This window comes from Melospiza georgiana, chromosome 24, assembly GCF_028018845.1.
Source record: "Melospiza georgiana isolate bMelGeo1 chromosome 24, bMelGeo1.pri, whole genome shotgun sequence".
Lineage (NCBI taxonomy): Eukaryota > Metazoa > Chordata > Aves > Passeriformes > Passerellidae > Melospiza > Melospiza georgiana.
In genome coordinates this window covers 9405263-9432964 of record NC_080453.1, presented here as the reverse complement: position 1 = coordinate 9432964, position 27702 = coordinate 9405263, and the positions used below count along the sequence as shown (strand labels likewise).

Genomic DNA, 27702 nt, shown 5'->3' with positions numbered 1-27702 from the left:
ATATCAAGTTATGGCTTTCGTAATCAAACAAAAGTATTTTTAAGATGTCATAATTGTGATTGGTGGCGCGGTTTTCTCCTCTGTCCCTGTAATCTCTCCCCAGACTGCCCAGGGTTCCCCCCGTCTATGTCCCTTCATGGTACACTTCTCTTTATTTACTCTCTTTGCGCGGCCGGCTTGGGTGCGGTTCTTCCGCTGCGCCAGCTCCGTACGAAAGTGGCGTAGGACGGCTTTGACGGACAGCGACCCGCAGCCAATGGCGCGGCAGCATCGGCGGGCGGACAGCCAGTGGCGCGGCGGCGCGGCGGCCGGGGTAGGCGGGGCGAGGGCCCGGCGGGGCAGGGAGGGGGAGCCGTGGAATGGCGGACGGGCGGGCCGGCCCGCCCTGGTGGTAGTGAGACCGGGGGCGCGGAGGGGACAGCCGCGGACAGGGTGAGTGCGACAGGGGCAAGCGAGCCTCCCCAGCCCCCCCGGGCCGTCTCTTCCCGGGAGGGAGAGGCAGAGGCGCTGGAGTGGGCCGCAAGGCCCTTGCCAAATAGTGGATGCTGAGGTTAAAGCGGGCGGTGTTTCCTGCCACATAGTGAGCCGGTGCTGCCCGGTCCCGGGCGGGGTTTGGGGGGCTCCGTCCCGGTCCGGGGCTCCGTCCCCGGCCTGACACTGCCCCAGCCCCGCCCGGGGCCGCGGTTCGGTGCGGGGTGTGCAGCCGGGCCGGGCTGGCCCGGGGGGATCGGGCGTAGGGGTGGGCTGCCCGGGGTGCTCCAGCCCCGCGCTGGGTGACCGAGACATCCCTGCGGGGCTGGCCCGGGGCCCGGCCGGTCCCTGCTGCCCTGGGCTCGTCCCGCAGCTCTGGCCTAGCGGGGCACGCTGGGGACCCAGGGACCAGGGCGGTGCTGCAGGGTCCCTTCCAGGGGGAGCAGCGCGGGGAGCAGAGGGGTCCCTCCCTCTGCAGACACTTGCTGCCCGAGTGTGACATTGGGACTTGTGAGAACCTCTCTGTATCTGTGCCCAGAGCCTGTCTGGGTGGGAGCTGGGTGCCCTCATTGAGGGAATCCTCTCTGTCCTGCCTGTGTTCCAGCCCCACTGCTGGGTGCACCCCTCGATCTGTCTGGGGACACTTAGTTTCGTGTGTCGCCCCTTGTCTATGAACCATCCACAGCACATGAAATCTACAACTGCTTGATGTCACCCCCATGGGTGCTGTAGCGTGCTTAGGGAAATGTGTTGGGGATTTTTTTAGCCTGAAAAAAGCTTGGGTATGGTTGGATAGTTCGGGTTAGTGCACTGACCTCCTGGTGGCCTCAGACTGTATTTCTTCTAGAGAAGAAATAAGTTACTTTGGAATGTCCTTGAGGTTGTACCTCACCAGTGTTCAGGCTACTTTGGGATACAGGTAGTCTGAGAAAGGTGAGGGTTGCAGCTTCTCCCTGTTAGCTGTCACTTGACTTCAAGGACCTTCCCGTGGTAGGATTTTTTATTTCCCTGTCAGAGTTTCACATTTGGCCTTGCTGTTTTGCTTTCTTTAGAGGCAGCAACAGAATTGGGCACCTCTCCATAGGTCAGAGCACTGGTGGGGTTCAGGGATGTGCTAATGCTGGGAGTTCAGCACTAGGAAGCACGGAAAGTCTTAAATCTTTCAGCACCGCAGATGCTGGTGGACATGAAATTCTATTAATAATGATTAAAAAAACTTCTGTTAAATACATCAGCTGCAGGCAGAGTCATAATTGATGGAGCCCTCCGTAACCCTCACACTTTTGTGTCCTTCCTTAAGACTCGTGAGAGGGAGAAGTTGAAATTAAAAGATGTTGTAAGCCAGCTCAGGGGTACGGATGTGCCTTCCTGAGACAAAACCAGTGCAGTAATGTTGCTTTTATAGAATCATGGAATGGTTTGGGTTGGAAGGGACCTTAAAGAGTCTGATTCCAGCCGTGCCCGGGCAGGGACCCTTCCACAGGCCTGGGAAGTCCCTCTGTATGGGAAGTACCGAGTCTTGCACCCTCGGTCACATGAGGAAGGGCAGCAGTTATGTTTTCCACCCATTTTCTGCATCTGCAGACTCAGTGGCTGCTGAACAGGAATTTGTGCTGCAGGAATTGGGAGCGCGGCGTTGCGACACTTTTCATTCTGATGTGTCCCTTGCTGACCTTGAGTGGGCTTTGCCATAGAAACCAGCTCGTGGTTGAGTCCCAGGCCGAGTTAAAAACAAACCAGAGCCACCATCTCCCCGCGAGAGCACAGGAGGGATTTGGATGCCCCTCGTGTCCAGAGCGTTGTCCCAGCACTGGGGCAGAGCTCACCACGCACAAAGTCCTGGGCCCTTTGGGGGCTTTATTTCTTTTCAAGGAATGTGAATTTTGAGTGACAGAGCGTGACCTGAGCTTGCAGGAGCTGCCTGGCACTGAGCTTGGCTCAAGCTGCAGTTGTCACTGTTGTTATCCCTGGGTGTGCTGGTGATGGTGGGACCAGACTTTCTGGGATTTACCTCCCAAAGCCTTGATTTCTGCACCATTTACAGCCTGGAGGAGTGGGTATAGCCGCTCCCTTGTAGCCCACCTGACATGAGGTGAAGCCTTGCTGTGCCTTCTAAGTGAGGATAAACTTCTAGGGGTGGACTCAGTGTAAACTTCTCCCTAAACTATATAATTTCTACTGGTTTTAAAAAGAGCTGTGATATTTTTTTTGTCTTGTCTTGTAATGAGATCAAAAAGTAAATGTCCCAGATTCCATTAATTTAAAGAAATAAAACCTTTCTGATGGCTCATGCCAGTATAAAATTGGTTTCCCTATGACTAATGTGACACACCACACAGAAATGGTATATTTTTGTGAGTTACAACTCAGAAGGTATTTGCAGACAGTGATTCATGACAAGGAATACAACCCTTCTGATCAGTCCCCACCCAGTTTCTCAGCGTGCTTTGAATATATCTCATTCTTCAGGGCTGGTCTAGGAAAAGTTGATTTCATTCACCAATGTTAGATAATCACGGTGTGTGGGTGGAGGGGTTAAAACTTCAGTTATTGCCTCATGTGCATAAAGTTGCAGCTACAAATCCCTTTCCTGGGTTTATTTTTTTATATTTCTGTGGTGATAGAAGAACAAAGGTTGGTAGATTAATGTTTTTCAAAAATTCAGGTTTTCTTTGACAGATTGTAATAAAGAAGATTTCAGCAAGTGTTAAGACTTGGCTTTAATCCTTCTAGATATTTTCTCTCAGTGGGTTTTCTGGACTCAAAATGTTTAATAACTTTAGATGCAAGGTTTTGGGTTTGTCTCTGTTTGGTTTGATGATAATACTGAGCCCTTGGTCATTCAGCTGAGCAAAATACGTTGCTCATGAGTCAGTCATAAACCAGGAAAGGGATTGAATAGCGATTGTGTTTGCATGTGCTGTGGATAAAGTTCCTGCTGTCCTCATGCAGAATGGGACACCAGGAAAAAACACTGCCAAGAGCTCCTTCTGAGGCTCCAGCAGCCACAGCCGGCCCTGTCCGGTGGCTCCGCTCTGCCCTCGCTCCTTTGTGCCGTTTCTACAACAAATGCACAGGAAGCAGCCCCAAAGTGACACACTGTGAAAACCCAGGAAGGCAAAACGCAGCTATTTTCCCAGCCTGTCTTCTGGTGTGTTACTTTTTTCAACAACACTCTGGCTGAAATGGGATCTGTAGTAAGAAATTTGTGTATTTGAGTGTTTATTCTCACTGTGCAAGGATAAATATTTGTGAGATCAGGGCCTTAGTTACCGCAGATTAACATTTATTTAAATACTTTAGGTATTTATAAACACGGGATTAAAAAAGGCATGTAGCAGTGGCTTCTGGGTAATAAGCAAATGACTGCTCAGAACAGAACCACCCTGGTGACATTTACTTCCTTTTGTATTTTTGCAACTCTGTGTAATAAAAAGACATGTTGGTTCTTTTTTGAGGATGGGGGGCAGATCAGGCTTCACTGTGGAGGGAGTGCTTGGTAGAAAGTGATCGGATTCAGGCCTAATTCTCATTTATGTGAGAATTTCTTTCCATCTGAAAGGTTTGCAGGATATTTTTTTCCCTGCCTAGGAGGCAGGAGGAGGAGAGGTCCCTTCCCAGAAGAACTTAAATGTGAACTTCCACATTATTTTCTTGAGCAAGCAGCGTGAGCTGCTAATCACATTCTCCATCCCAGCTCTTTCCCCACAGTAATGGGCCTGGGAAATAGTTCATCTAGATCCTACCCTAATTCCTGAAATTGCAGGAAAGCTCTCTGGTGTTGGGTTGCTGCTGGAGAAGTGCTGGAGCTCAGATATCTCAAGTATGCTTCTGCCAGGGGCTTTGGTGAAGGAATTCAGAGCACCAGGAACTCGATGGATGTCTCACAGATGGGTCAGTGGTGACCTGCTCTGTTCCCTCAGTGCCTCCTCTGTCAGCCCCTCTCCCCCTGCAGTACCCCAGACCCTTTTTGGGGAGAAGTGGTGCTTTAGGGGATGCTGTGGTGCCCAGCGAGGAAGGCGGGGGATGCCTGTGGGGCAGAGCAGTTGGCATTGAGGGCTGGAAATTCTGCCTGGGAGGCTGCTGCTGTGTCACTGCTTCAGGTGAGCTGTTCCCAGGTCCCTGCTCACTTGTTGGTGGGGTTTGGGTTCTCCTGCAGAACTGCTGGAAGCAGGGCCCGTCCAGAATGGGTCAGACGCAGAGCCAGCCACTAAACACGGTTTGTTCTCACTGCTGCTGTAAATCAAACCTAAACCACCAGTTATTCCTTTGGTCCATACTGAAAGTGCTCCCTAAGAGCTGAGCACTTGTCTTGTGTTTGACCATAGAACCCAGAACAGTCTGGGTTGGAAGGGACCTCAAAGCTCATCTCATTCCTGCCACAGCTTCCACAGGCCAGGCTGCTCCAAGGCCTGTCCACCTGGCCTTGAAGATGCAGCCTGCAAACCCTCTACTCACAAGGGCTTGTTTTATGTGAATGGGGACAAATTTATTTGAACAGCTCCTTTGTGAAGCAAAGCCACACATAGATTTGAGATTGAAATCCCCTAATTGTGAAGTAGAGGGCATAAAAGGAAGTGTCCTAACATGATAAATACGGGATTTGCTGCCCGATGATCTCATGGATACATCAGTTAAGGAACTGATCAGACAGTTTAGGGAAGTGAAATCCATGAAGAACAGTTAAATGATAGTGTTTGTTACCACATGGTTTTAAGGTGCAATGGGATGCTGCAGCATGGAAAAGCAGGGAGAACTCTAACTCTGTGCTGGCCTTGTTCCCATGCCCTTTTCTGCTGCGTCTGATGCCTGGCCATGACGGAGAGAGTACATGGGGTACCTGGAGGCTGGGTGATCCAGCGTGGCTGGTCCAAAGTCCTGTGACTTTTCTTCATTCACTGGTGTTCCCAGCCATGTTCCAGAACAACCTGCCTCTTCCAGGCCTCCATTTCTCCCCGCTCATCAAACTGGGCTAATGACTCTGACCTTTTGTTTGTAAAGCAAAAGGAAAAGGATCAACAAAATACTGGAGCTTATTTACTATCATTACTGAAATGATGAGCAATGCCACTTTGCAGCACTTCAAAGAGGCTGTGCTCGTAAGATGCTGGAAATCCCTTGAGAGAGAAAATGTTTCAGATGGAGAAAGAGGAGCGGGAGTATTCCTCACATTTTCATTTCCTAGCACACTCCCCTGAAAGGCATGGAGGCACTATCCCCCTCCAGCCCCCTCCCAGCTGGGCACTTCAAATCGTGCTGACAAAATCTGCTGGTTTTGGTAAACTCCAAACTTGCTGGTGTCAGTGCTCCAAGTTCTGCATAAATTGTTCCCATGCTGTGGCGTTGTGCAAAGTCCTCTTGTTGACCTATTGTATTACCACTAATAAGATTGAATGTGGTTTTAATTTCTCATTTCCTCTTTCTCTGGATGCCCTTTTCCTACTACTTAGAGTCTTACTTCAGGTCTCTCTATAGCGAAAGTCTCTTTCTGTGGCTCAGAGAATGAGCGATGCTTTGCTTTCAGAGCGCTCCGCACTGGAGGGCTTTAAGTGGCATTCAGAGGAGGCTATCAGCCACAATATCTGATGTATTGGTGTGGCTGCAGTTCATGCATGGAGTGCAAAAAATGGGATTTAATTGGGAGGGAGGGGGAATAGCGGCCTTGGCTGAATGGATGGGTGAAAGTTCCCCGACCACCCCTTAGCCCAGCGAATGGTTGAGTGCCTGCCAGAGCGGAAGCGAGTTCCCTTTCAGGCACCCTGCCTTTGTCACCGTAAGAAAAAGCACACACGCACTCGCATGGGTTTGGCCTTGCAGCTGCAAAAAAACCCAACCAGGCGAGAGAGAACCGTGCACACACCCAGATCCTGTTCTTTCAATACCAGCAGCTGCGGAGCCGGTGCTTTGCTGGAGGAAAGCACAGAGCTATAAACACAGCTTGTGGAAAACCTTTACCTTCTGTCTAGGGCAGCATGAAATCACTGGCCGCTTCCCTTCTGCAAGCTAAATTAAAAACGGCTGTAATTAACTTATACAAAATAGCCTTTTGGTTGCTATTGAGAATTCAATATTGTATCAAGGAGGTTACATCTAGGGGCTGGCTTCACATGAGAGGTTTCCATAAAGCAGCTTATTATAGACCTTGTGGTAAGCTTGGCTAGAAAGGCCTTCATCCTTAGCATGCCTAATATGGTCTAATCTCTCTTTTCCCAAAAAGATCAGTTCAATATAGTGATGATTCCCCTGTACTCCAGTACTGGTGTATTGCATCCAGCTCTGGGCCCCAACACAAGAAGGATGTGGAGCTGCCCGAGTCCAGAGGAGGCCGTGGAGATGCTCTGGAGCCAGGCTGGGAGAGCTGCGGTGCTCACCTGGAGAAGAGAAGGCTCCCAGGGGGACCTCAGAGCCCCTTCCAGTGCCTAAAGGGGCTCCAGGAGAGCTGGAGAGGGACTGGGGACGAGGGCCGCGAGGATGGTACAAGGGGGAATGCTTCAAACTGAAAGAGCAGGTTTAGGTTAGATTTTGGGAAGAACTCCTTCCCTGTGAGGGTGGTGATGCCGTGGCACGGGCTGCCCAGAGCAGCCCCCATCTGTGAAAGTGCCCAAGGCCAGGCTGGACAGGGCTTGGAGCAACCTGGGACAGTGGAAAGTGTCCTTGCCTACAGCAGGGGGTGGAACGAGATGAGCTTTTAGACCCTTTCCAGGCCAAACCATTCTGGGATTTTATGGTTTCAAACACCCTTGAATAGGTTTGGATGGTCCAGAGCCTGGAGTTTGCACTGGAGATTACGTAAGGTGAGATCACTGCTGGGCTCAGAACATGCAAAATGGAAACAACTACAGCTTAAACTGAATATTTTTCTGCCTGTCCCAGGGAGATTTCACAGGCATCTGTCACCACAGCCAAGCTGAAACCTGACCCCTCTCTGTCAGACCAGGGGGGCCGATCGAAACAGTGGGGCCTTGCTGGAGTCTGCTGGAAGGTTGTTCAGTGCCGCTGGCTGCAGGGATGGAGAAAGTGAGTCCAGGGATTGTCATGCTGTTGAGCAAAACCAGAGGACTGCTCCTCGCAGCTTCCTGCAGCTCTGCTGCAAATCCCAAAGGGCAGCCGGGGATCCTGGGCCGTGCCTGCGCCTTGCACAGATGGCTGTGCACACACAAACGCTGCATTCAGCATTTCTCTGGGATCACCTCACTGGACCCTGCCGTGGAAGAGCAGGGTAATCCCACGTGTGGAGCAGCCCCTTCTCCCCCAGCCCTGGTTCCTCTTCCCACCCTTGAACAGGACAGACCATAGGTGTGGGGAAAAACTGCCTGGAAAATCCCAGGTACGCGATGGCTTGTGGTGCTGGTGTGATGGGATCCTGCCTGTTCTCCCACCTTCACAGGAGTGCCCATCTTGCTGGGCTCCTGAGATCCCAAAGGCATATTCAGGCTCTTCACGTGGCATCAGGTTTATATATTTATTTTTTCCCTCCACAATGGAAAGCCTGTGTATTATTTTGACTTTATTAAGATGCTGTTTATGAACCATTTTGACTTAGATGCTGGAGGCTGTTCTCTTGTTTTTTTGTGACCAAAATCCCAGCAGATACAACACTTCTGGAAAATATCAGAGAGTCAATGTCCTTTTTTTTCCCTCTCCCCTCATGTCAAAGGTTGACTTAAAATATTAATGCTGCAAAGATTCATTTAAGATATTAAAACTGTTCAGGCAAGAATACATGTACATATTGTAATTACTTCCTTTTTCTTACAATTAAAGTAATTGGATTATATTTAATGAGCTATTTACATTTAATAATTAAGAAAAGACTTATCTTTCCAGTATTCCCCAAGTGCAGCAGAAGGGTGGGGGCACTCAGAGCTGTGATATAATTATCTAGGCGTGAGTTGAAACTGAAAGAGCAGTTGAGCTCTATAGAAAACACTTGGAACTGGTTTGTTCCTACTCTTTCATTAATCAAAATAGTTTAGTGTGTGGCAAAGAAGGGAAGGCTGAGCTTAGCTGCAAATGAGACAGAGTTTATCTGCTGAAAAGGAAGGTTAAAATATGCTCGAACTTAACGAATAAGTCATTTAGGGGGAAGAAAGCACACCCTCTCTTTCCATATTAATTAGCGAGCGCTGCCCAGGAATGAGAACGCGGTGCGGTATTGTGAGCCGGCTTTGTTAGCGCGGCAGACACAAGCCGTTCCTGTGCCCGGGGAGGCTGCGCTCATTAGCGCGGTGCGGCCGGCGTGCCGGGGCAGCAGCAGCAGCAGCGGTGCCGGGCTCCGCGCAGCCCTGCCCGCAGCCAGGGGCTCCTGCTGCCCCTGCCGGGCACCTCTGCCCAGGGGCGCTGCCCGCCTTCCCTCCTGCGCGTCTCTGCTCCCAGAGCCTCTGGAGCGAGCTCAGCGCTGGTGCCGGCTGGGGCTGCAGGATTCTGCCCCTCTGCTGCACCCTGCTCTGGGGGACATGGACCCCTCGGGGCGAGTCCAGGGATGCTGCCAGGGCTGGAGCCCTCTGCCCTGGGGAGGACAGGCCGGGACAGCTGGGAGTGTCCAGCCTGGAGAAGCCCCTTCCAGTGCCTAAAGGGGCTCCAGGAGAGCTGAAGGGGGACATGGGGCAAGGGGGAATGGCTTCCCAGTGCCAGAGGGCAGGCTTAGGTGGGAAATTGGGATAGAATCCTCCCCTTTGAGGGTGGGCAGGCCCTGGCACAGGTGCCCAGAGCAGCTGTGGCTGCCCCTGGATCCCTGGCAGTGCCCAAGGCCAGGCTGGACAGGACTTGGAGCAGCCTGGGGCAGTGGGAGGCGCCCCTGCCATGGCAGGGAGTGGAACAAGATGAGCTTAAAGGCCCTTTCCAACCTGTACCGTTCTAGGATTGTGGGATTCTAGGACTGAAACCTGCCCAGACCTCTCCCTTCATACTCCTGAAATGTTTTAGAGCCTATTGTGTGCTTTCAATACCCAAGTACACCGAAGCTACCTGTTGATTGACGCTCGTGATGCCGCTCTGTGTTGTCACTGACCTTGTATCCTTGCCCAAATTATTCACAGGTTTAGTAGAGAGCATTCTGCTCCCTTTGCTGCTCCTGTTTCCTAGGAAGCAACAAAGCCAGAGCTCTTGTGGCGCTGAAGGAGTCCTGCCTCTCTCTCCTGATGTACACCCTCACAGCAAAGACCTTGAAACCTTTCTGTTCTGGAGCTTTAATTCCTGTTTAATCAATAGTTCTATATTCTGAGAATCAAATCCCTGTGACAGCTCTCTTTAATTGAGCTAAACTGCCTTTCTCTTGTCACGTCTCTTCTAGAGTTTTATTTAAATGCATTTGTTCTGCCTGTATCCTAGTCAGGTATTGATAGGAACACCAGGTGACCCTCTTTGTTTAACTTGTTTTTCAGCTAAATGAATGGAAACATTAATTAGTGCAATGGTTTGTTTCTTAGGAATTAAAAAAATAAAAGTCTAGGTCAAACTGCTGTCTCTATTAGCGCTCCAGCAGAAGCCAGGAGGATCTGTATGTTCCCCATTAGTGACACCCCCATCCTTCCACCCCCAGACAAATTTCTGACAACAGCTCTGAGCGAGTCCCTCTCCAGGAGAGCAGCCTGGTATTTATTCCAGCAAGATCATCTTCAGCAAAGCTGATAACAAAAAGTTTAAAAGGAAGAGCCAAATTTTCAGTCACACCTGTGCAATCCCCTTGAGGGCAGTAAATGATGATGATAATGCATGAGCCAGACAAAAAAACCCGCAGAAAATGGCTTTCTGAGCCTCTTTTGCATTTTTCAGAGCCAGCAGACTGGAGGGGGGGGGGAAAGGCAGGGGAGGGAAAAAAAAGGTTTATTTTTACTGTGGGATTGGAGCGGGCTGGATGTTGGTTGTGTCAAGGACTGCGCGCCGTGCAATGCTGGCTGTGCTGTGGGAACGTGGCTGTGGGAAAGGGCAGCGCCGACTGCTCCTGCCCCACGGTATTGCCCAAACGCCTCTTTCATAACAGCGGCGGCTCGGGCCTGCAGAGTTCCTCACTTGGTCATTGACGTGCGTTAGTGGTACACTGAGGGCTCGTGGATGCGGGGTTTTGTGATCAGCTAAGTGTGTTCTCCCAAAGGTCCTGCATTTTCAGTAGATCCTGCTTTTGTGTGATGGTGGGTGAAAACACAGCGTGTGCTTCCCATCCCACCGGCTGCTGAGAGATGGTGGGCAGTGTTTTCTGCTGCGCCCGGGGGGTTTTACCCGTCCTTCTCCCCCGTGGTTTTTTGGGAGAATAGAGCACTGTGAAAGGAAGCAGCCCTGCAGCTGCCCTTCACTGCTGACTCCTGCTCAGCTGCTGGCAGGCTGGGCTGGTAATGACAGATGAGCCTGTGATGCATTTTTGGGAATGAATACTTGTTACAGCTGGCGGGATGGAGTAGTTTGTGGCATCACATGGCAGTTTGCTCTATAATTTCGCTCCCTATTGCTCGGATGCAGCACTGATTGCTGGGTCTCTCTCGGAGCGTGGAACTGGAGCATTTCTGATTGCCGCATCCCACTTCTCTGTGGCTGCATTGTGAGCTTGGATATAGCCCTGAGCACTCAGCAGAGCCTTCTGCTGATTTTTTTTTCCCCTCAGTTCTCCCTGTGTGTGTGTGTGTGGCTGCTGCTTCCCTTTCTGCAAGTCTTTTGGGGTTACATAAAAGCCAGTCTCTTTCTGGCCATTACAGCTACATGGGGGAGTAGTTACTGCTGAGAGAAGCTTGAAATTTGAAGCAGAGTTGTCACAGACATTAGAAAGAACAGTCGGTCTGCGTTGGCAAGCTACTGAGTTAAGTCTTATTTCGTACTGATGGGAATTTCAGATCTGATTATCTCCTTTCCCCCTCATTCCCAGACCTGCTGGTGTGCCCAGGCCCCCGATGGGCGCTCCTAGAGGCAGCTCTCCAAAGCGCTCAGCTCAAGGCTGGGTCTCCTTGGCTGTGCTGCCTGTTTGTCTCCAGGCTGAGGATTCTGTAAGCCCTGCCGAGGGCAGGGTGCTTGGTCACCCTGACGTACTTGGAAATCAAGCCTAAATTCCCTTCCCTTCCCCAAAAAACGCGCTCTGCCCTCCTCAGGTGCTTTGTGCTACACCAGACACTATGACAGATGATCTCACTGCTGGGGTCCAGATTTATTTGCAGATGGTCCCTGATCTAAGAGGTTGTGTGTCACATTGAGCGGGGAATTACCCAGGTGACTCCCAGTAACGCTATGCTAACTGGTCAAATACCAGTGAGGAGAGCCTTGCCAGATCTCCCCCTCCACCTCACCTGTTATTTACAGCTCTTTGTGTGCGCTGCATCCGCAGGGCTCGCCTTGGAGTCCTGCCTGCCTTCTCCTCTGCACCACCACAGTGACTGTGCTATCTGCCTGCTCTACAAAAACCCCACAAAACAGCTCTGGTGCCTCTCTTGCTGTGCAGTGCTGTTTTCTGCTCTGCTCCAAAACACTCTTTAAGGAGCGTTTGCTCTGAGTTGCTGTTTTCAGTTGACAGAACTCGCCTTGGAAAGCAAATACTCAATGCTAAAACATCCCTGTATCGCTTCTCAATAGTTGTAATCAAAGTCTGCTTCCTTTATTGTTCCTAGCAATTGTTCAATTTTACTGTGCCAGCCCTATTTATTAAAAATAGTCAATAAGACACAGCTTTGTGCGAGGGGTTTATGGACTGGCAGTTCTTGTTTGAAACAAACCAATTGTACTTGATTCTAATCCAGAGCTGGGATTCCTGAGTGATCTGCTGCAGCAGAGCTCACGGGGAGAGCGGTCGATGCCTTGCTGATAAGAAATCTTGGAGCAGCACGCTTATCTTGGATTTACCTCAGCTTTGCTTAAAGTGCTGGATTCTGAAAGGCAAGAATTGCAAGTCACACATTTTCCCCCCTTTTCGAGCCTGTGTTGGGCCACGCTTGTTCCCCAGTGCCCAAGAGTATTTACAGAACTAATTGCCAAAGTCAGAATCCTCTTAAAAGCTGGTGAGCAGGACGTTCAAGGTGAGAGCTTACTGTGGCAGGAGCGGGGTGTCAGATCAGCAGCCATGGGAAGAAGCTCCACTCATGGATCCTGCTTTCTTGGAAAAGAACAAGGGATCCAAGACCACGATGTGCGCAGTGAGAAAGGACAGGAGTTTTTGGGAAGGATGATGGGGAGCAAAACCCCCATGAATCCTGGAAACAAGGTGCCTGTTGAGGCTGGAGGATCAGTAGGAATGGGAGCAGTGAATTCAGCTTCCAGGGCTTTTTTGTGCTCAGCAAACCTTTCTCTGGGCTGGAGCAGGCCAGGGCTCGGCAGAGCCTGTGTAAGCATTTTGGGATAGGGAAATGATGAGGCAGCCTGGCAATGCCCAGCTGTAGGTGGGGCAGCAAGGGGAAGGGAGCTGCGGGGCAAAGCTGGGCCTTTCAGATGCTTTGGCCTTTAGTCACTGCCCTCACAACACCATCAAGGCTCCTGGAGCCCTCTGTGATTCAAGTCATGACTTGGAGGCTTCAGAGGAAGTGTTTGGGAGCAGGTAGAAAGGCTCTGGTTCTAGTGAGAGAGGAAAATCATTTGTTTCCTTGTTTTTAAGAAGGTGTGAAGCACGGTGGTTGGGAGGATGAGTCCTCTGAACTCGGATTCATGCAGCAGGGTTTGTGGATTTTCCTTAGGGCTCTTCCAGCCAGCAGAGATCACTGAACTTCTTTTCCTCTCGCTGTGTTTCAATTTGATGCCTTTCTTTGTTTTCCATATTCATTAGAAATCTGTTGCAGAGTTTTTTGTTTCCAGAGGCAGTTTCCTTTTACTTCTAACATACTTGATCTCCTCTCCTGTTACACTGGGATCAGGGCAGCTCCCCTGTGCCCATGTTATTCTTGCAGCTTCTTTAAAAACAGTGTCTGCACCCCAAAACTCTACACTCCCAAAAGAAATCTAATCTCCAGCATTCATAACCAAATAGAAACGGTTATCTTTGCCCCAAAGATAAGGATTTTCGGCCTTGCAATTCATTTAAGTTGCATCTGAATGGTAGGATTTAGTTATAATATATGGTCTGTGGTCATCGTGTGACAGTGACTAATGCTTGATGAGCAGGCTGGCCAGCCGGGGTGGAATTGTGCTGTGCTGTCATGGCCTGAGCACGGAAAGTGAAGCGGCTCTGGATGGCCCGTGCTTGGCACTGCGCTGTCAGTCGCCTCCTTAATGACTCTCTTAAAGAGTAACAGCATGAGCCTCCCAGAAAGCTTTTCTAGCTCTGTCCCTCTTTCATTTACTGTGCCTCCTCCCTGCCCCCAGCTCATGCCTTGTGCTGCCTCCAGTGTTTGCTTCCTCTTCCCCATTCCCCCTTTGCTCTCACGCCTTGCCCCTTCTCCACACCTGGTTTTCTGCCCCACCTGACTCCTGCTTTTGAAATACACCACTTATTTTCCAATCCACACTATTAATCTTTGTCCCACCTACTCACAAGGCATGAAGGTTTTACAGGAGCCCATTAGCTGTTATCTCTATCCTACCCTCCAAACACTCCAGGAAAAAGCAAGGTCTTACAGTCTTCTTGCAGGGACATCACCCGCTCTTTTTGCAGGTCCCAGATTTCCTTCCTGAAATCTTGAAGCTCCTCATCCTTCTGCTTGGAAGAGAGGAATTTTTGCTTTAAAATGCCTCGTATCCAAAAGCTGCTGGGAGAGCAGGGTGGTTGTCCACAGCCCGTCCTGCCCTTCCTGCCTTGATCGTCCCCAATGCTCCCCAGGGTTAATTTAATCCCTGAGTTTGCTGGATCCTGGCTGGGCTTAGAGGCACCAGAGCTGTCCCCATGGCCTTGGGAAGCACTGCTGTGATCATGAAGGCAAAGCTCTCCTTCTGCAGTGGAGTGTGGCTGGGAGGGTGGGGTGGGCTGTAAAGGGAGCCTTTTTCTTAGCCTTTATCTCTGCTGTCTTGCGCCAGTGCAAATTTGTGCTCTACCTTAGTTTTTCTTTTAGGAAAAGCAGTTCTCACCACTACTCCTTGCTTTTGCTTCCAAAACATGCTTTGAAGCCAAACACTTTTGGGGTGTCTGTATACAGGCAGCATATTTAGAGCCTTTTTTTGTTGTGTTGTTTGAGGCACTGCTCCCATTTTATGCCCTGTCTTCCCCATCTTTGCAGAGATCAGTGTTACCTGCATTTATCCAACCATGCTACCCATCATCTTGGGGGCTTTTTTTTTGTCTCCTTTTATACTGAATGCTCCCATCTCATCCCCCACTTGCAGGCTTATTTTTCCTGTTGCTGTTTTCCTTCTGTCTGTCCTCCACCTTGGAAGGTTTCCAGGCAGGCTGTCCAGCCCAGCTCTGCAGATCCCACCGTGTGTGCTCCCTGGCCAAGCCCTGGGGAAGCACAGGGGAGAAGCTGGATGCAGGCAGCCTGCAAATGCTGCCTTGTTTATGAGAGCTGCTTGTTGGTGCAGACTGCAGTCTGGGGGGAGCTGGGAAAGTTTGTCTGGCATGAAGCACTAAAGCTGACAAAAGATTGTAGGGCTTGGGCTGGAATCGATAAAACGCAGGGTGTTGGGAAGGGAAGGTCAGAGCCCTTCCTTAGTTCACCCTGTTCTTTAAATATCCCAGCAGTTACTGATGGCTGCAGTGGACACGGGGAAAAACAGCGCAGACTCGATCCTCAGAGGGTCTTGCTTTTGTTTATTTGGATGCAGATCTGGCTCCCCTGTTCCGTAAGGCGTTCGGTTTTGGGGACCCTTTCTCTGCAGCCTGGTCTCATGGCAGGAGGTTGGAACACGATGAGCTTTAGGGTCCCTTCCAACCCAAACCATCCTGGCATTCTGAGATGCTGTGAAATCCCTCGTGTAGAGGCGTTGCAAAATGGTAGCAACCTACATCTGCTTGTCTGGGAGATATCCCAGCGCCCGGTGCTGCGGCTCTTGAACTCCTCTGCCTTAATGGGTCAAATTTAGCAATTCAAAATCTGGCTTCTGAGGTAATTAGGAGGGATAATGCCCACTTCTTCCTCTTAACACCCTGATAGAAAAGCATCCAGGAAGGACTCCTGGACCTCAAAGATAAGCTGCCAGCTGCCACAGAGACTATCAAAGGGTGGCTCAAAGTCAAGAGCAAACAGCTGATTTTTTATGGTTCTTGGGTTTTTGCTGGTGGTGACAGGAAGCCATGTTCCCCAAGCTGTTAGCTTCCTGTTTTATTTTTACACCCAGCCCGAGCAGATCCGCATGCCTATCACATGGGAGCTGCCTGCTTCTCTTGGGTTGTTCCTCAGCTGACCTAGAAAAGTGATTCTTTCCCCTTCTAAATTAATCACGAACTTGGGATGTATTTGCTTTCACTTAGTCCTAAAGATTTCAAGCATGTATGATGCTCCTTCTAGTGAGCTGGTCACACAGGTTTCCTTCTCCCTCCTGGAGCTGGATGATCTGGGTGGGAGCTGTTTGAGGCTTAAATGTTTGGGCCTCTTAGCAAAGGAGATTTTTGTTAGTTCAGGATACTGACCTGCACATGAAAGCGTCCAAAGCATAACTTCCAGACACTTAGGTTTTTCTCCAGGTTTTTTATTTTATTAGTTTTTTAAACTAATAAAGAACTGGAAGTTTGTCCTGCCTGTTGTACAATCAATCCTGACTTGCCTCTGAGCACACTCCAGTCCTGCATCCTGATTAGAGCTCCCTCAACCTTAAACTGCTCTAGCACGAAAACAATGGTCCAGTGTAAACCTCATCCCCGGGGGATTTCCCAAGGGAAGAGGGGTGCAGCCTGCAGGATAAGGAACAGTCACCAGAAAGTTTCCTGGTCAGCTGCAAGCGCTTCCTGTTGTTCCAGGAGAGAGCCCCGTGTGCTGCTCCAGGAGGGAGGCACCACGTGTGCTTTGGCGTGCTGGGAGAAGCCTGTTTTGTTCTTCCTTTTTTTGTGTAATAACATCTCCTGTCTCCATCTGCACGGCTTAAGCCAGTATTGATTGCAAGTGGGGAATGTTTCTGAAGAGGAGCTCGTAGGAGGCGTGCCGGTGCTGCGCGGGCGCGGGCAGCTGGAGCCCTGTCCGGCTGCGAAGGGAGCAGCGGTGCGGCAGCACTGGAGCGTGGGCCAAGGTGTGCAGTGCTCCATCTCTGCCTCTGTACCTGCGCTGCTGGGGCTCTGCTGCCACTGCGAGCCAGAGAACAGGAGGATCTTTATGTCTGATGAGCCAGTTTTCTCAGGGTGGGGAGCTGGGGGAAGAAGGCTTATAAGTAAAGCCGTTTGAGAGCAGGAAAAACGAACACCATGGCTCTGGTGTGCCTGGAATTTGCGGTTGAGTAATCCTTTCCTGTTTCTTTTTTGGGTTGTTTTTCATCTTTCAGAACAGTGCCTGAAGCAGGTCCACCATGCCGTTAGTAACGAGGAACATTGAGCCAAGGCACCTGTGCCGTCAGACGTTGCCTAGCGTTCCGAGCGAGCTGGAATGCGTGACCAACATCACCCTGGCAAATGTCATTCGACAGCTGGGCAGCCTGAGTGAGTACCATGGCGAGCCTGCGCGTTGCCCTCAGGAGTCGCTACTGCTCTTTATTTAGCTCCCTTTCTACTCTCGTGTTCCTATTTCTCCCCCATCTGCCTTCCCTGGGTAATGCTAAAATGTTTTCCTAAAGAAATCTGATGCTAATTTCATATCCCTGGTCCCACTGCCTTCCTATCTAAGAGAAAATGGGGAGGGGGGTGTGTGTATGTGTGTGTGCATGTGAGAGGCTGCAGTGAAACTGCAGATGGAAGGATGGAGCACAACTCAGGCTTGTAAAATGGGAGGCTCTCGGAGCAGGCAGGATCTTGTGTCAGAGAACGTGCCTGTAATTGCATGCGCTACTAAATGGAGCTTGACTCTGTTGAATCTACACCATGTCAGTAGTCTTATTTTTAATGAAAGATAATTAAAGCCCCCACGCAGAAGCTCCAGTTTGCCCCTGCTGCTGTTTGTTGGGTTGTGAGACCCAAAGACCTGTGTGAGCCAAGTGGTGCCTCCAGAGCGCCGGTGGTTTGGGGCTGCTCACTCAAATGGCAGCGTGAGCTGGAGCAATGCCTGGCTCAGCTCTCCAGTGGGCTGACCCATAGCCTTGGAAAGGCTGGAGGGAAAGCACAGGCCTGCATGCCATAGGAGAAACCAAGAGTTAATTGTGGTCTCTCCGGGATGACTCCATTCTCTGTTGAAGTGCTCTGGGTTCTGATTAACCACCTTTGTCCTTGAAGCGAGACTTTGATAATCAAATTAATCTATTGTTTAGCTTCTCTGGGGTGTTTGCAAGCCCTTCTGCTTGCTCTGCAAAGCAAGCCCTTGTCTTCCGCCATGTGGCAGGCAAAGTTTGGGTGCAGCCTCTTTCCAGCAGTGCAAACCATGGCTGTCACTGAAATCTGGGCCCGTGTTTGCTGCCAGTCGGTGTCACATTCTGTTGGGTTGGAGAAATGTCACTGCACAGGCGAGACCAGGCTCTCTGCTCGCGTTCAACTGGCCCTGGTTGCTCATTTGTTAGGTCTGGTAGCCAAGATGGCTGTGGAGTGTGAGTGAAATCCATCTCGTGCATGTGAAATGGTGAGGAAGGAGGCAGTAAAGCTGTGCAAAGCCCAGCTGCAGGGAAGGCTCATCCCTGTTCAGAGACACTGTGGGTTAGTGTGACAGCCCTGGCCAGATCCCACAGGTTTAGACCTTCTTTGCACAGGTATTCAAAGCTACTTGGCTTCTGAGGCACTGGGAGCCAAACCACAGCCTGGTTTCTTCTTTGGGAGGGTACCCTGGGAGCTGGGAAGGGGGGATGTGGGGAGAAGGTGTGAGCTGCTGGACCAGTCACAGGTACCTGGGGGGAAACTGAGGAGAGGAGAGGAGATGTGCCTCCTGCTGACGCTTGGTGTGAGGGGAGAGCAGGGCCAGCGGGAGGGAAATGCTGAGCTCCATCCACTTCCCCAGGGCCAGCAGTGCTTTAAATAAAACAATGTTTAGACTACACTTGCACCCAAATGACCAAACTCCTGCCCCCCGCCCTTTCCTCTCTCCAAAAAACAAATTCTCTCTCTCCTTGTACCTTGACTATTACAGGAACGTAGAGCAGGTTCAGTAGGCTGTGACAGCCCTGTCAAGTGAATAATCAGCCATGCCTGGTGCACCACAGTCTCTTTACGAAGATGCAAACATAAATCTTGTCAAACTTTCATATTCCAGTGAGTTTACCCTTCGTTACTATCGCAGCTGGGAGCACTTTGTATAAGTCGACTGCGCGGTTTTGTGTGATTTTACAGAATCCACAAGCTAAAGATGGAAGGACCTATTAAATCATGCCGTCTGTCTTCCTGCCAGTGCATGACAAAGATAATTCTGATTGTAAGCTGCACTTTTGCAGTCAAAGTAACTAAACTAAAAAATTAATCTCTGTCTCACCCCATCTAAAAGTGTTTGTGAAGCTCAGGCAACGTGTGAGATGCTGGGTGATAACTCCAGGTGCACTTACACAGGCAAGTGAACACAGACCATCTCTTCTCTCTTCAGGGTCAAAACCAGTATATATATTCTTTTATACTTGAAATGTACTTTGCAAGCCAAAGACTTAATTTTCCCCTAGTGCTTGTTGCAGTTCCTTGTGAAATTCAGAAATGTTTTTCGCTTCTTGTGAAAGCAGAAACGAAATTGCAACTTTCTTTTTTTGAACTTTTGCTGGAAGGTTTTGCATTTTCCCACAGATAAATTTTTGCTCTCTTTGGGTCAAATAGGAGAGTTGGTCTGTGCTGATATTGAAAATGGAGATTGCTTCATGAAACATGGCTACAGTGAGAGCTACCTGGCCCTTAGATCTCCAAACATAAAATCCTGCTCATGAGTTTGGGTTTGTTAATTGAGCATATGTGGAGCCTGCATTGTCTAGGAGGGTGGAAGGAAGAGGTCAGTGGAAGTTAACCTTCAGCATTTGCTTTCTACAAACACTTGGACCTGGCACTGCCACCAAAAGGGGTGGAGAAGGTTGAATTTTAACCTGGCTTGTTCCCCGTGCTTGGCAGTGTAAGGAGATCTCCTGGGAGCAGGAACAAGGAGTTGATATGTCAGCTTAGATAGCTGGGAGTGTTTGTGCAGCTGGGCTTTGGGGGATGCCCTCGCCTTGCCTTGTGCAAGGGTGCTTTGTCTCTCTGACTCTGCAGACAACCGTGTTTTCCAAAATTGCTGTTGAAATTAGACTTCCAACTGGTTTTTCTTTCCTGAATGTCGGAGAGGATCTTTAGGAGTAACAGATTCCAGAGCAAACTGTTGACCATATGATGATGCACTTCAAAACCAGACTGCTTATTGGGAGCAGCCTTGTACTCAGCAGCCGTGGCTGGAAATGTTTCCCATCAGTGGAACACCACGGGCCCGTGTCTGCGCTCGGTGCCAAGCCTGCTCTGCTCTCCCTGTCCTCCTGCTGCGGGCTCCCCTCTTGGGCTGTGCCTGGGAGCAGAACAAAAGAGCAGGACTCCGTGGAAGTTCTTGGGTTTCCTCCAGGGCTGCCACCTCTGTCTACCTGTGGCCATCTCTCGTTGCACTGTAGGTTTTGAACTCCTGAGGACGGGGCCGTGTTCCTGTTACTCCTGTAAGTGGTGCAGCTCCTGATCCGAGCCCCGGGCTCAGCTCTCATGGCCCAAACCATGGATGGTGCTTGTCATAGCAGCCCACTGGGCAGTCCAAGCTGTTCCAGAGAGAATGTCCCTGACTGGGAAGTTCCCCTTTGGTTTTGATTTAGAATCAATGTGAATGCATCAATTTTTCAGACACTGCCACCTGAAGGAACAGCAGGGTCAGTGCTGTCAGCTGCGGTTTCAGCTCCAGCTTCAGGATCCCAGACTGGGTCTGCTCTCTACTTCCAGAGTACTTTGAGCTTGTAAATGTGTGCCAGCTCCCCTGGAGGCAGGCCTGCTGGAGACTGGGGGCCTTTGAGATTCTCCAGAGCAATAAAAATCTAACTGTATTTCCTTGTCTAATAAGCAGAACAGCAGAGAATCTTAAAGGACCTTCAGATGCATCCACATTCAGACCAGTGTAGTGTTGTCAGCCCTCTTTAGTTTGTTACTCTAATAGACTTTAAAGTGTGTCTCAATTGTTTCCTTATTGCTTGAAGATCCCTTGGAAATGTCAGGTTTTGGTGGAACAAAGCGCTTTCTTTCTGGGTGTTAAACTCAGCCCTGACAAACTTGAAAAGAAGAGTGGTTGGTTCTTTCTTTCTTTCTTTCTTTCTTTCTTTCTTTCTTTCTTTCTTTCTTTCTTTCTTTCTTTCTTTCTTTCTTTCTTTCCTTTCTTTCTTTCTTTCTTTCTTTCTTTCTTTCTTTCTTTCTTTCTTTCTTTCTTTCTTTCTTTCTTTCTTTCTTTCTTTCTTTCTTTCTTTCTTTCTTTCTTTCTTTCTTTCTTTCTTTCTTTCTTTCTTTCTTTCTTTCTTTCTTTCTTCATGAAAGCAAGCTGGGAGACTGAGTGTGGTCTGATATGGTTCATAAGGGTAATGTGGACACTTTAATATTGCAGGTAAATCTGCAGAAGACATATTTGGAGAGTTGTTTACTCAAGCCAACACCTTTGCCTCTCGGGTGAGCATTCTGGTCGAGAGAGTTGACCGCTTGCAAGTCAAAGTCACTCAGCTGGATCCCAAAGAGGAGGAAGGTAATGGAGCGGAGCACAGGCTGAGCGTGGTGAAGGTTCTCGTTGAGTCAGCATGGTTGGTTCAGCACCATAAGCCCAGCACGACACTGCCATGGGTGCTGGAATGTGTTCTCTGGGGCTGAGAGGGACTGTTTCCCTGCCTCCCAGCAGAGCACTTGGACAGCTGGTTGGGCTTTGCTTTTCAGTGACTCTCCACGTGGGAACTCTCCAGCAGTTGGGTGGCAGGGGATGAGCTGCTTGAGCTTGGTCACAGGGGTTCCAAAGCCCGTGGGCCACTCGAGGCAGAGCTGTGTTGATGGAGCAGCAGATCTTGGCAGCACGCTGGAGATGTGATGGGTTTCCCAGAGGATCTGTGGGAAAAGGAACCTGACCTTAAGAACTGCAAAGCACGCCAAAAGCTCCAACTGAAATCAGATGTTCACTGCTTGGGCTTCAGGGTCGTTGGCCAGGGTCAAGCTGTTCTTCACTTGTTCTCTCCTCTTCCTTACAGTCTCCTTGCAAGGCATTAACAGCAGGAAGGCCTTCAAAAGCTCCACCACTCAGGACCAGAAGCTCTTTGACAGAGATTCTCTCCCTGTGCCTGTCCTCGAAACCTACAGGACCTGCAACACCCCTCCACCTCTCAACATCCTCTCACCTTACAGGTAGGGCTGCAATACCTCCTTGTTCCCTTGCAGAGAAGAACCTCTTCCTCCCAGCCTGCCAGGGAGGTCTTTCCCCGTGCTGTGCTGGGCTGAAGTAGCTGTTTCCACTGGGAAATTGAGTTGCTAAACAAATCCACCAGGAGATCTCTGTCCTTTGGATTATGTGAAACTTTGCTTTTGAGGTCATGGAAATGAATGTAGCTAGAAAATGATCTCTTTGGTTTTCTGCTGTCACTTCTGTGAGTGCTGTGGGGCCAGGCGTGGCTGGCTCTGCAGAACCGTGCTGGGTGTGCTGCAGATGAGGCATTTTCCTTGTGCTCCTCCATAGCCCAATGGCTCCTTTCCAGAGAGCTGCAGTGAGAGATGCAGAGCATTCACCTGGAGGTGGCTCCCACCCAGGTGGCTGCAGCAGGCATGGTGATGCTTCCTGTGGCCTCCAGTGCCTGCTCTGAGACATCTGGTGGGACCTACCCTGGCTGTGTAACCAGTTCTCAGCAGTCCCACTCTGATTCCATCTTGTAGGTAGTAGAAGTAAAGGGGGTGAGAATGCAGAGACTTATCCCACATCCATAAATATCTTCTGAGCAGGTAAAAAGTAATTACAGATAGCTGGAGGCAGCTGTCTCCTGCCAGACGCGGCTGCACTGCAAAGTGGGAGGAGAGGGAGTCTGTGTGCGCTCACTCAGGAGCTTCAAGGACGCTGCTGCTCTGATTTAGGGTTCCTGAGCTGCAGGAGGAGGTTTTTTCACACCAAAATACAGCACAAACAAAAGGGAGTTGAAGCCAGAGACCTGCTGCTCTCGTGGTGATTGCTCAGAGCAGCTGAGCTCTTGAGGTGCTGAGCAATGGAGGGTTTGTGTGAGGGCAGGAGGAGTGGGATGTGGGAGAGCTGGGGTGACTGACATGGGGGGCTCTTCTGTTCTGAAATGGGGGCAGAGGCAAGAACAGCACCTGTGACCATCTCACTGCCCTTCTGAATTGTTGTCTGAGATAGTGCCTTGTGTTTCCTTCCAAGAAATGAGTGACCTGATCCTTGTCTGTGTGGTTTTCTCCTCCCCCTGTTCCAGGGATGATGGCAAAGAGGCGCTTAAATTCTACACAGATCCTTCATATTTCTTCGACCTTTGGAAGGAGAAAATGCTTCAGGACACCAAGGATATCATGAAGGAAAAGCGGAAACATAGGGTGAGGAAGGGAGGAGGAGGAAGTGGGAAGTGTTAATAAATTTTGGACTCCAAATTTACTATCCAAAACTCAGGTTTGCACTTTTGGACTCCTTTGGGATCAATCCAGTCAAGTTTTATCTGGTTTACCCACATCTTTGTTAATTAAAAAAAGAGAACAAAGATACCTCTAATTGGTTTTTCCAAATGCCACTGTCTTTGAGCCTTAATGTTAAATTATATTATAGCATAAGAGATGTATTCTTAACATACTTTATTTAGCTTTTGAGCGACTGGAGTATTAAGCATGACAACAGATTGTGATTCTTCAATGAGAAATAACAAAGGAGAGATGTGGGGTGTGTTAGAATTCTGAGTGAGCCCATCTACAGCCCAGTTCTCTGTGGGCAAGTGTCCATATTGCACCCCAGAGCACTGAATACCATGAGGGTGAAGGTGAAATTTGGGCATCTCAACACAGAGGCCAGAACCTAAATTGATTTGGGGAACGAAGCTTTTACTCTGCCCTTGAGCTGCTTATGCCAGGGGGTGATGAGGGCATCGTGTCTGGGCTGCCCTGGGCAACCTGATGTTGTCTGGAATTTTTTATGTTGTCTGTGCTCCAGCTTTTTTATATGGAAGATCTTTGGAGAGTGCAGCAATCAGGAAAGTAAACTAAAAATCCTCTTTGAGAATGTGTCTTGTTGTAAGTGCTCCAGGTCTGTCCTGTTCCTCTCTGTTCCCAGTGAATTTAAAGCAAAATAAAGCTTGTGTTTGATCCCTCCTCTCTTAGAAAGAGAAAAAGGAGAATCCAAACCGAGGAAACGTGAATCCACGGAAAATCAAAACCCGGAAAGAGGAGTGGGAGAAGCTGAAAATGGGACAGGAATTTGTGGAGTCAAAGGACAAGCATGGTCCTGCTGGGTAAGCAGCTCTGGGGCTGGGTGATTGGGATGCAGTTCACCCTGCGCTGCAGCTCCCCGGATCCAGATCGATACTGCCACTAATCAGATTCTCCCAAGTAAATCCGCCTGCTCATTTGAAATTTGCCAAATAAATCAGGGAGCTGGAACACGGTGGCAGGAGTGGCTCTGGCTGCTCTCGCTGCCTGTGGGCACAGAGGTGTTGGGAGCTTTGGCTCTGCCCCACGGCGATGCCCTTCCCTCACACCAGCCGAGGGTGGCATCTCGGTGCCATTGTGTGATGGCTTTGTTACATCTCACAAATGGCTCTTCACACCCTAAAGTTGAAGCGGGGGCTGTCCCCATCCAAGTATTTCAAGCTACAGATCTCTCTTTAGCACTTCTGGCTTGGGAATTCATTTAACTTTTGACACCAGCAAGGCTGGAAGCAGACCGGATTCCCCACAATGCTCTTCTTCCTTGCAGCTTCCTTTCATATAAGAAAAAAATCTCTCTTTAAATCACACTCTCCAGCTAAAAATAAAACTTGCTTTTAGTTTAATAAGAGAACAGGTTTGGTTTCTAGCAGGGGAATCGAGCAGCACAACAGCACCATTTTCTTGCTCCTCTTTTCTCATGTGAGTGTGTTCTTGCATTTGGATTCACTTGGGGTCCAGAGCCCCCCAAAATAGGGTGGTTCCCCCTCCCCACAGTGAATTGAGTCCGCTGAAAGCATGAGAGTCTCTTTTCAGTACTATTCCAGCTTTGAATACTTGTTTTAATGGCATTGTGGTTTCCATTTTGATATTCTATTCTCGAGCTTATTTTTTGGCATCTTTGAGTATCTCCTGTTTTTGCCACTGATGATACTCAGTGTAACTGCAAGTTCTTTAGGTCCAAGTTGGTCAAAACATTCTTAAGTGCTTTTACAAAATCAATTGTTAGGAAAAATGCATTTATTCAGGTGTTTGCTTGTTTATTAAAATATATACTCCTTGTTTATTAAAATATACATTCTTTAGCTAAAGAATTACGTAAACACATACAGGTGTATGTGATTCTCCATGTAAGAGTCTTTGAGAAGTAAAGGGATTTTTTAATGATGTAAAATCATAGATTGATTTGGGTTGGAAAGGGCCTTAAAGTCCATCCAGTTCCATGGGGAGGGATGCCTTCTGCTAGACCAGGCTGCTCCAAGCCCTGTCCAGCCTGGCCTTGGACCCTGCCAGGGATCCAGGAGCAGCCAACCTCTCTGGACAACTCTGTGGGTTCAGAATGAGCTGCAGACATTGCCTTGAGCTCTTGAAGCAAACAGTTAGCGTTGCTTTTGGCAGGTACCCCTCCAACATGGTGTACCAGAACGGCAGCATCGGCTCCAGCGAGAGCATGGATGGGAGCTGCTACCCGCCACCGCCACAGACTGACTCCATTGTGCCACCACCTCCCTCGTTCCCAGATGACAGCCTGCCTCCGCCCCCGCTGGAATTTAGGTAAGCCTACGGGATCCCTTCTGTCACCAGGGAGTAGTAGGTGGTGTAAAAGGATGACATGAGACAGGCTGAGATAGTTGAGCACCACTTCCTCATGGGTGGTGCATGGGAAGCAGAATGCTCCTGCCTGGAAGGGAGGTGCCACTGCAGGCACAGGCAGCACAGCTCTCCATGAGTCCCAGCCACCACCACCATCCCAGGCAGAAGGGGAGAACTGGAGCAGATTTACACCACAGCAGTGTCCCAGTGAATGGCTTGGCCCCAGTGCTGTGGTTTTCCAGTGCAGGTGTTCCATAGCGTGGACTGATGTTCCTTATGTTCCGTTTGCACAACGCTCTCAGGCACATCATGGAATTCTTGGGGGCGTCCTGTGCAGGCCCAGGGATTGAACACGATGATCCTTGTGAGTCCCTTCCTACTCAGGATATTCCATGACAGAGCTTTGCAAAGAACAGCTTCTTTAACCTCTTTTGCTCTGATCTGTGAGAAATGCATGACATGGGCACTGGAGGTGGAGATGTATTTAAGTTTCAAGGACTCGAGCACAGCAGCTGCCTCCTTCCCAGAGACTTGGGTGCAAGTTCAGGTCATTTACTTGGGATTGAATGAAATGGTGACTCTCAGGCACCTCCAGAGATGAGAGTTACAGTCCAGCAGTGGCTCAAGACGCAAAGGGTGAAAGGAGAGTGGACTTCTTCTGTTTTTTAAAGGCATTAAAACAGAGTCAAGAGGAACAAGAGAAAGTCTGTCTGATAGACAGGGCTGCTTGGCTTCTGTCCATCTTATCCAAAGGCAGCAATGCTGCAGCAAAGGCTTTTCTGATGTGTCAGAGAGACCCAGCACTGCGCTCTGCAGCCTGTGCCTCTCGGGCAGAGCAGACATGAGCTCTCAGATGAAGCTCTCACTGCCTTATGCAGTTGCTTAGATCTCTGCCCAATGCCACAGATCTCCCCTCGTCTAGTTTTGTTTTGATGGTTGTTTTTAAGGGACCCTGGGAGGTAGATTTGATCTTCAGGAGTCTGTTTTGGATCAGCACTGTTAAAAATGGTGACGTTTTTGTGGCAAATGTACCTTATTTTTCTGTCTTGCCATGGAAGGAGGTGTCCCTTGCACTGGATGTCACACTGTCACATGGGCAGTGGAGTCCTGTGGGATGAGCAGAGCCTCCACAATGGGAGATTCAGTCCCTCTTGCCTTGGTGTTTTCCATAAGAGTACGTTGGGTTCCCATGTCCTCCCCTTCACTCCCCATGGCGAGCTCCGAGGCATGGCTGCTGAATCCAGGGAGGAGATCCCTTCCAGCAGGTGTTCAGAGCATATGCTTTCCTGGCACCCCCGCCCTCCTCGTGCAGTTTATCCCAGCAGAATTCCCTGATCCCTGCCTGGTGTGTCACGGGCCTGACCTCAAGGAGGGTGATGGCAGGAGCTCTGGAGCCAGGGGCTGCTCCGAGCTCGGATGTGCCCACCTGGCCTCTGACCTCTGAGGTGAGGTGGCTCATGTTCTGGTCAGCCTGGGAGATGGGATGGAGGACAGCATTCCTGCCATCCCTAGAAGCTTTCCTTTTTCTAGAGGTGTAGGCCAAAAGAAACAGTGCAAGGGAACTAAAACCAAGGAGTGAGGTCCCATGGAAACATCAGTGAAAGCTGGAACTTGGATTTTTTTGTCTGGGCTGCAGCAAACACACATGATTTGCGTTAACACAGAGACTGTGCAGTCTGATCCGGCCTCAGGGCTGACTCCCCGCGTCTCTCGTTCTGTTGCCACAGCTATCCTGTAGACAACCAACGAGGCTCTGGTTCTGGAGGGCCCAAGCGGTCCAGCCTGGTGAGCCCGAGCCACCCGCCGCCGGCCCCTCCGATCGGCTCTCCCTCCGCAGCCCGGCCGGGCTTCGCTCCCCCTCCGGCGCCCCCTCCGCCGCCGCCGCCGATGGAGAGCGCGCCGCCCCCGCCGCCGCCCGCGGGCTTCCCGGCCCCGGGGGCCGCGCCGCCGCCGCCCTCGCCGCCCTCCTTCCCCCCGCACCCCGAGTTCGCAGCCCCGCCGCCGCCGCCCCCTCCGCCCGCGGCCGACTACTGCGGCCTTGTGCCCGCCCCGCCGGGGCCGCAGCCGGGCGCTGGGGCCGCGCCGCCCCCGCCGCCGCCGCCGCCGCCCCCGGGGCCGCCCCCGCTGGCTCCCGGCGGCCTGGACGGGCCCCCGCCGCCCCCTCCGCCCTCCGACACCTCCGCCGCCAAGCCCAAGTCATCCCTGCCCGCGGTGAGCGATGCCAGGAGCGATCTGCTGTCGGCTATTCGGCAAGGTAAGGCTGCGTTTCCATGCCAGCGCCCTCCTCTGCCTCTGGAGAGCCCCTGGGAGCGGTGTGACTGCCTTGCTGCTCAAGGCTTGTCCCTTGTGCTCCCTCCTTGTCTGCCACCCTCACGAGCACCTTGCTG

At 50.5% G+C, this 27702-nt stretch overlaps 1 protein-coding gene across 2 annotated transcripts in view; it reads left to right on the top strand.

Moving 5' to 3' along the window:
- The first annotated feature begins 353 nt into the window (after window positions 1–353).
- WASF2 (WASP family member 2) overlaps window positions 354–27702 on the top strand; it is a 31977-nt gene continuing 4628 nt past the window's right edge. Inside the window, exons 1-8 of one of the 2 annotated variants that reach the window (XM_058040407.1) lie at window positions 354–432; window positions 16780–16933; window positions 20943–21077; window positions 21568–21721; window positions 22789–22906; window positions 23678–23808; window positions 25121–25276; window positions 27043–27569. In XM_058040407.1, the coding sequence (XP_057896390.1) occupies window positions 16804–16933; window positions 20943–21077; window positions 21568–21721; window positions 22789–22906; window positions 23678–23808; window positions 25121–25276; window positions 27043–27569 (1351 nt within the window). In that variant the 5' untranslated portion in view covers window positions 354–432; window positions 16780–16803. Of the gene's footprint in view, window positions 433–16457; window positions 16531–16779; window positions 16934–20942; window positions 21078–21567; window positions 21722–22788; window positions 22907–23677; window positions 23809–25120; window positions 25277–27042; window positions 27570–27702 lie in introns of those variants that run through there. The other variant, XM_058040408.1, reaches the window with a different exon arrangement.